We start from the raw sequence: 8,410 nt of genomic DNA on the forward strand, positions 1-8,410 counted from the left end.
ATAAAATAAGTGTATCCTACTTGCTATATATATATCAATAGTGATGCCCATGTCAAATATTTTTCAAACCCAAAGTTCAAATGTGGCCTGAATCCAAGTAAAAAAAGTAGGCTCCATTCACTCAGCCTAAGAGGCCCTGAACTCTACTGGTCATAACACAATTCTTAGATAGCAAAGGGGTCAGGCTCCTTCTTGGCACGATGAGGCGGAGTCTACAAACAAAGCCCAATTAGCAAGCCCAAACACCAAATAGTACGACAGTTACTGTACTTGAATTCTACACATCAAGACCCATGTCACCTTAAAAGGACTCCAGTTGGGACTAGCTGTTGCAAGTAGCAAGTAACAGATCATGGTTGACTGGATAAGGTTCATTCAAAAGGTTATATCTCTTAAAAAATAACTCCAAATCGTGGATAAATACTATGATGATAACCAACTTGCTAACTTGGGAATCTCTTCCAAATTTCACTGTTAATAGACACTTGAGGCTAGTCAATAGAAGGTGATTTTTTCATTCAAAACACTTTGTCTCTCGGACAACAAGGACACATGCATGCATCTTGCTGTTTTCTGTATTCTATGCTCATAACTCAGCTTCCATTTTCATATTCAAACATTCCATACTCTGTTACACCAATTATTTCATTATTATCTCACATTTTTTAAATTTTATTTATTTTATTTTATTAAAGTTATTTACTGATTTAAACTTTAAAGTGCTAACTATTATTTTGCAAGTTAGTCTTTAAATAAATCTAAAATCTTTTGTAAAGATCCTTTTACCATATTGGACTAGGGTACACTTGAATAATATTATTTTTAGGATAAATTACAACAATTTCCCCTGTGGTTTGGCATAATGACGAATGTTCCCTCGTTGTTTGAAAAATTATAAAATAACCCCCCTGATGTTGATGAAATTATGTAATCCTTGGATGGAGGTATGAAATTATCAACTTTGCCCGTATTGTATTTTTGTTAGATAATTAAATAATTGAATGAGATGGATGAATTTTTTTAGAAAATTATAAAAAAAATTATCCAGTTAGTCCAAAAAAATTAAAAAATAAATAAAATTATAATTTTTAATCTATAAAAGCGTTTTGGTCAGTTCACTATAAAAAATAAATGAAAACTTAACGGATATGGCTAATTGTTAGACGACCATTAAAATATAGGGGATATTGATAATTTTTTAAACAATGATGGAGTATTCAGAATTTTATCAAATTTTAGAAAAAATCATTGTAATTTATCCTATATTTTATATCTATGGATAAGTGGTGCAAAACTTATTTTCAAGTATGGTCCAAAGGGACAAAATATCAAATTTACTATAAACATTTTCGACCCAACAAAACTTTGAAAAGTTAAGCCCAATACATTCTGTATTCTAGCCCCAAATATTTTACTTCAATCTATCTATATATAATAAAATAAAAATATCGATATCATTAACCGCTGTATTTCTATGTATTTGAATACACTTTTAACATTTTAGTTTTCCACATAAAAATTAAGATAAATTATGATTGTATATCTCTATGTAAAAGATCATCAGATTCTTTTTATAAATTATATTTTACTTTAATTTAAAAATTTAGATATATGTATAACTATTTTCTCTTTATCCAAAAGATCTACGAAATCTATGAAAGAAATTAGTTAGTATTTAGTAATATGATTTAAATTTATTTTTTAATCTCATGACATATTTTTATTATTGATTATCATCATATATAATTTTAGATTATTTATCAATTACTCATTTAGGTTATAAAGTTTGAATTACTTATAAATTTTTATTCATTAACTTTTCTAAAAATATAATAGCTTTCGAAAATTTATATAAGTGCATAATTGTTTATCCCCATCCCAGAAAATTATTTACAAAAATTAGTTAGTACCATGAATTAAATTCAATTTTATATCCAAGAATACTTTTAAGTTCATATACTCAATGATCACTTCAATTTTAAATTTTACATTATTTATTAATTACTTAATTTTATATTTTAAAGTTTAAATCATTTATTTTTATTACAAACATTTTTAGTATATATCGTAAAACAAAAGCATTGAACCCATCATATAAGCATAACAATGTAAACATGATTTATACTATTTCTTACATGTCACTAAAAATTTTGGAAAAAATCACTTTTCATCAAATTAATTACTTACTTTAGGAAATGGGAAACTTTAAATTTAAAAAAAAGAAAAAAAGAAATTTGCAAATTCCCCCCCAAGATTTACCGAAATCACAAAGCAACCACCTGAATGTAGCTACAAACTCAAAATCTCAAACTTCATCCGCTGGAAATTACACATTCTTTTCCCCCTTTACCTTCCTAAATGTAAAGCCTAGACCTATATTGCAATAACTAAGGCAACAGTACAGAAATCAATGTGATCATGTGACCTATACAGTTAGGACCATATACAAATGCTAACATGTTTCAACTTTCTTGACAACCTTAAAACAACATCTACTCTAATCTCCTCACTAACTTAAGACCAGCCCCATGAGCCATCTCATACAAGAACATGTCTCAAACCAGCCGACGGCAGCAAACTGGCTGCAAAGTCCCGTGCCCACAAGTCATAGTGCATAATTTCCTCAAGCGAAGGCGAGGACAACGATTCCGACTGATGCCTGTCGCATGTTAGCTCCACAACTTTGAATATGTCCAAGTAACTAATTCTGCAAAAGAGAAACGGGTCGTTGAGAAGTGGTTCAAACTCCAGAGGCGCTAGCATGATGGGATTCTATTACATATGGGCTAAGGACTTGGCAACCAATGGTTTCTAACGAGGTGAAAATGATGTTGTAATCTAGTATTTATAACATTAGAAGTAAAACTAATGTTGTGGAGGAAATCGACTTAGTATTCTGCAGTTGTTACCTAGTTATTGTGTGGTGTGTTTTCCCTATCACTATTATTGCGAACCAAGGATTTGCTTAAAAGGATCAGTTTCTTTCTAGGGTTAATTATGCTGACACCCTGATTAGGTATATTCCATAAGCATTTAAAGAACAAGAACGGCTTACTTCTCGTCGATAAACATTTCCACGGCTTTCTCGTTTGCGGCACTAAGAACCCCCGTCATGGTTCCTCCGGCTCGACCGGCAGCATAAGCCAGATCTATGGACGGATACTTCACATGGTCGGGATTCTTGAACGTAAGAGACCCAAGCCTGAATAGACAATAGATTTTTGGACTTTTACTTAAACAACAAAGCAAATTAAGCATTATCAAGTTGTAATCTCTACACAAAGGTATGGTAATTACTTGCAAAGATCAAGACGAGGCCAAGTGAGCTGGGAGCAGTAAATCCTGTCCGGCCAAGACAAGGTGTATAGAATAGGCAAACGCATGTCAGGCCACCCCAGTTGAGCCAACACGGATGAGTCCTAGAAACAATAAAAAAAAAATGGATGAAATGTTCGTGATGTTCAATTCGGGTATTAAGCGAAAAAGAAATCAAATGCAGCTAATTTTGAAGTATATACACATATTCCAAAGAGCACCCAGAGAATTTAAGGGGTGTAAATAAATCGAGTTGAGCTGGATACATTATTGTTCAAGCATGTTTGAACTTTCATGAGCTATTTGCAAAGTCATGTTTGAGTTTAGTTTGATTATTAGTCAAGTCGAGCTTCAACGGACTTAACCAAATACTTCATACATACTTTATCATTCTTTCAGGTAGAGCTCCAAGGTTAATCAGACACCGAGGTTCGATGACTTTATCAATCAATCTCAGTCAAGTATCCAGGAAGTTGATTTATTTTTGGGCCCTAAAGAATCAAGGGAAGAAGAATATGGATTTACCTGTGTCTCAACCATTGAATGTATGATAGATTGGGGATGAATAACGATATCAATGTCATCGTAGTCAGCACCAAAGAGATAGTGTGCTTCAATAACTTCTAGCCCCTGTAGAACAAAATGAATCACGTAATCTCGATAAAAGATTTCTAGCTCTGCATATCTCTGTGGAATATTAGTGGTGTCTAGAGACTAGACAGGTTACTCGGCATTTAATCAAATAGTTGGGATTAAAGATTGAAATTTACCTTGTTGAAGAGTGTGGCTGAGTCCACCGTAATCTTTTTTCCCATATTCCAGTTTGGGTGCTTCAAAGCATCCGCTACTTTCACTTCTTTTAATTTATCAACAGGCCAATCCCTATTGTCGATAACAATGCCAATGTTAAAGTCTAATTTTGTATGCATCCCTTAAGGGGTTTTTGTAATAGCTTCTTTTTTGTGGTGCAAATAAGTTGTAGAAATCTTTTTCAGTTAAGCAGTAGTAAAAGTTGAAAGTAATTGTATACAAAAGTTAAAAGTGAAATAAAGGTTGAAATTAGAGCGTTGGAAAACTTAATATTTACATTTTACCAAAGTTGGTAATAACATTTTACTTAATTAGAGTAACTTAATTTAAGCGGTCAAAAGCAAAAGTTGAAAAACGAAACCACTCTTTTTCAGCTTATTGCTGACAATAAGATGATAAATGCATTTGCATACACCACCTTAATCTTATGTAAAGATGCAAACAATTCTGGATAATTACATCGGCTCTCCTTGGGAATTAGGCATATCGCCAAAAACTCCTTGGTTTTGCAAAAATAACACTATACTTCTTTAATCACGTTTTTACATTACAGATTCCCATTTAAAGACCATATGGAACAGAAAACATGATTGCAGGGGGTGTTAGCATAATTTTCCAAAATCGATGGGTTTCTAGTAATATAACCAAATCTTAGGGCTATCTATGTAATTATCCTAGATGTTATTGTTGCTACTTTAAAACAACATGTAATATCTAAGTTATCCAAATCTGGCTTCACGGAACGGCATATCTTAAGTCTGACGCAATATGTTTTTTGCTCATTACTAAGATCACATAAAACATGTAGCATATACTGCAGGTCAATAAATGTTAGAATCTTAACGATTTATCTAACATATTCCTGTACCTGAAAGCACCCCCTGAGGCAGTCAAAATGATGCGCCCAAGAGCACCTTCTGGCAATCCTTGTATGCACTAAAGAAACAACTTTCTCTCAGCCCAGAGAATCAGCAAAGGTGGCAAAACTATGAGAAAGAAATTCTAGACAAGAGAATAGTTCCTAGATATATTGAATCTTTGTGCTTAAGATAACTTAGTTCAGACATTATATGCTAGTTATAAACGTACCTGAAATATAGCAGAATGTTCAGAATCTGCAGGAAGAATCTTAACTTTGTGCTTGTGTGCAAGAGGGAGGACAAAGGGACCTCCGGCAATTAGTGTCTCTTTATTGGCCAACGCAATGTCTTTTCCGGCTTCTATGGCAGCCACTGTAGGCTAACAAATCAAGATTAGATGTTAGGTTTCAGATGCATTAAATCATTTTAAAAAGAGCGAGGGTACAACATATGTTTTATAATGTACGATGTACTTGTGTGTTGGAATTCATGGTGACAGATCCTCGTTTCTTGTCAGATTCTAGCAAAGTGAACTATAGACGGGGACAAACTTTTGGAGAAAAGCGTTAGAGTTTACCTTCAGACCGGCACAGCCAACAATTCCTGTAACTACAGTAACGGCATCTGGATGGCGGGCAACCTGTAACGAAATCATTGAGAAAGACCTTAGGTATAGACCGACATCCATCAACGAGAAAAATGCTAATTGTTGGTGAAAGCTAACCTCGATGACTCCTTGCTCTCCTGGAATAATTTCGGGCTTGTCTTCCACATCAGCCAGAGCCTCTTTGAGCTTGTCCAGGAAGGACTCGTTTCGGACAGCAACTAGTTGAGGTTTAAATAACTTTACCTGCAAGAAGAAGTGTCTCAATTGGAAAAATACAGATTACAGACAGCAGCGACGCTGTTGGATTGCTCTTGAGTTAGATTCATCTTGTTCTTCTAACACCATAGTTTCAAGACATATTCCCGACTCTTTTAGATGGTTGTTAGACCACATAATACGGTAACCACAAATGATAAACATTTTCAACTCCCAAAAGGTACGCACTGTAGCAGGAATTAATTATCAAAAACTAATCACCTGATCAGCAAGAAGGGTCACGTTCGAACCAGCAGCAAGTGCGACAACCTTAAACTTGTCGGGATTTTCAGCAACTATTTCCAATGTCTGCAGGACAAAAATTTGTACCAATCAAAAGAATGTCATAGTATAAACATGGTTGTATTCTTGTATGGACCCAATGGCCTAAAGATGATACAAAGAAGAACACAAACAAAAAATTTACTGAGTTTTAGGTTCTTATATCCTTGATCACACACACAGAGACAAAGGAAAAAGCATGTACATACATAGGCTACAAAAGGGATGATGATATTGGAGTGTGGAGCTTGAATCCAACACTACACCAGGGGCAAACTTTACACGTGCTTGAGATGATCTTCTATATAATTCACACAAAAAGTGTACTAGTAAAACCAATCTTGATCGATCGTAGATGCAGGAGAATTCTCCAAACTATGTAAGTTTGCCAACCGATTCTCTAACAATGGAAGTATTATAACTGCAAGATCTTAATCAATAATGTATTTCACCTGAGTTCCAATGGAGCCAGTTGATCCGACAATGGATATGGGCTTCGCGCCCTCCCGACTTTTCCTACTAGGCTCAGCCACAGCCCGGCCAGGCCAAGCTGGAGGAGGCGACTGCCCTGAACAACGGACTCTCTTCACTGCGGCACCACCATTTTGCTTCCTCCTCAGACAAAATTGATCACCTAAAAAATATCCACCAAATTTACATAATCTTCAAAAATTGAGCATATTGAAATGAATAATAATAAATATTCCCATTTTAAGCTCCCCAAATTTAGCATATGTTAAAAAATCAAAGTTTTCACTATAATTATAACTCAAAATTGCACCAGTGAAAATGTAAAATTCATAGCTCCACATATGAACCAAAGTAGAAAAATTGAAGAAAATAGAATTAAACCCTGCACATATTTAATAGAAAATTCCTACAGAATCACACATCAAGAAGATTCTACTTCACAATTCCACATAAATAGCCCTCAGGTTTTCACTGTTCAAGAATTCTTGAAAACCCACGAAAAATAAAACTGAAAAATTAAATTAAACAAACATATATACTTGTAAATCAGCATTGGACAAACCTTGGAGCTTGAGAAGATTAAGGCTGGAACTTGATTTTGAGGAATCCAGGAAATAGAGGGACTTGATTTGAACTGGGTACAACACATTCAGAGCCATTACAGGCCCAGAAACTTTGTGAAAATCTGGTAAGAATTGAACAAGTTTATCTCTTTTCTGTTATTCCAAGAACCAAATATGGTCGCGAGCAAGAATGTATGTTTTCTTATTTGCTCAAGATGACAGTTTAGATAGAGGTAGAGGAAGAGATGAAAGGAGTATTACATGTAGCTAACGTGGGAATGAGCTGTCTGTCTCTATGTCTTGTGGGAAGTAGGCGCTTCAAACTACAAACTGAAAATGACAGCAACCAACTGGTCTGGTTATTAGTTAGGGATAATTACGTTTAAACCCCCAATCCTTGGTATAATTATATAAATCACTCTTATCTTTTATAGAATTATATAAATAATCCTTATTAGTATTTTTAGGCCAAGAAAATGGACTGAATGTGTGAAATATCAATAATACCCCTGTCGATAGAGCCTTTAATTAAAAAAATAAGATAAAAATATCTTTGTTGTGTGACAGACTTGCCCCTAGAGGTATTTATGTAATTACTAAATATTAAAGGGGTGTCAGGGTAATGTTATGAAAAAGACTAATATGGCATAAGTTATTTATTTATTTTATCAATTTTTAGTTTAAATATAAATTACATAACACCATACTTTTTCATCTTTAAGGAATTTCTAATTAAACTCTTCACATTAATTATTAAACTTAAAATGAGCATAACTATCCTATTTTACCACCTTTATTTAATGGAACCTCTATAACAAATTACACCTTTTAATAATTAAAATATAAATTATATTTTTAAATGGTAATAAAATTAATTACTAGATCATAAGTTTCAAATAAAAAATTATCTCAACTTGTAAAAATATAAGTTTATAACTTGAAGAAATTGTCTCCTTTTTTAAATTAGTATCTATTTATTATTCATATCCTCTTTTATTTATAATAAACATTTATTAAACTTAATAAAGTACAGTTTAAAATAAATATTTAAGAGCACATTATTATAATTGATTAAGTTTAGTAAAAGTTAGCTATAAATAAAAATACAGGATAATAAATAATTAATAAGAAAATTTTAAAAATTTTAATTAACACTTAATATGAAAATTTTTAATGATTAAAAAGTGCAATGTTAACTATCCTATAAAAAATTAAAAATTTATATTGCTCTCCCCAAGAAATATTAG

General features: G+C 33.0%; 1 protein-coding gene across 1 annotated transcript; it reads right to left on the bottom strand.

The window, feature by feature from the left end:
• Nucleotides 1-2,264: 2,264 nt before the first annotated feature.
• LOC105179409 (1-deoxy-D-xylulose 5-phosphate reductoisomerase, chloroplastic) lies at nt 2,265-7,452 on the bottom strand. Its single transcript, XM_011103026.2, has 12 exons — nt 7,163-7,452; nt 6,582-6,763; nt 6,070-6,156; nt 5,710-5,835; nt 5,563-5,625; nt 5,215-5,364; nt 4,994-5,061; nt 4,086-4,197; nt 3,841-3,945; nt 3,298-3,419; nt 3,056-3,202; nt 2,265-2,707 (listed from the first exon to the last, which is right to left on the bottom strand). Exons 1-12 carry the CDS (start codon nt 7,257-7,259, stop codon nt 2,539-2,541), a joined length of 1,428 nt encoding a protein of 475 aa, XP_011101328.1. The 5' UTR covers nt 7,260-7,452; the 3' UTR covers nt 2,265-2,538.
• Nucleotides 7,453-8,410: the final 958 nt, after the last annotated feature.

Source organism: Sesamum indicum, unplaced genomic scaffold, assembly GCF_000512975.1.
Source record: "Sesamum indicum cultivar Zhongzhi No. 13 unplaced genomic scaffold, S_indicum_v1.0 scaffold00155, whole genome shotgun sequence".
NCBI lineage: Eukaryota > Viridiplantae > Streptophyta > Magnoliopsida > Lamiales > Pedaliaceae > Sesamum > Sesamum indicum.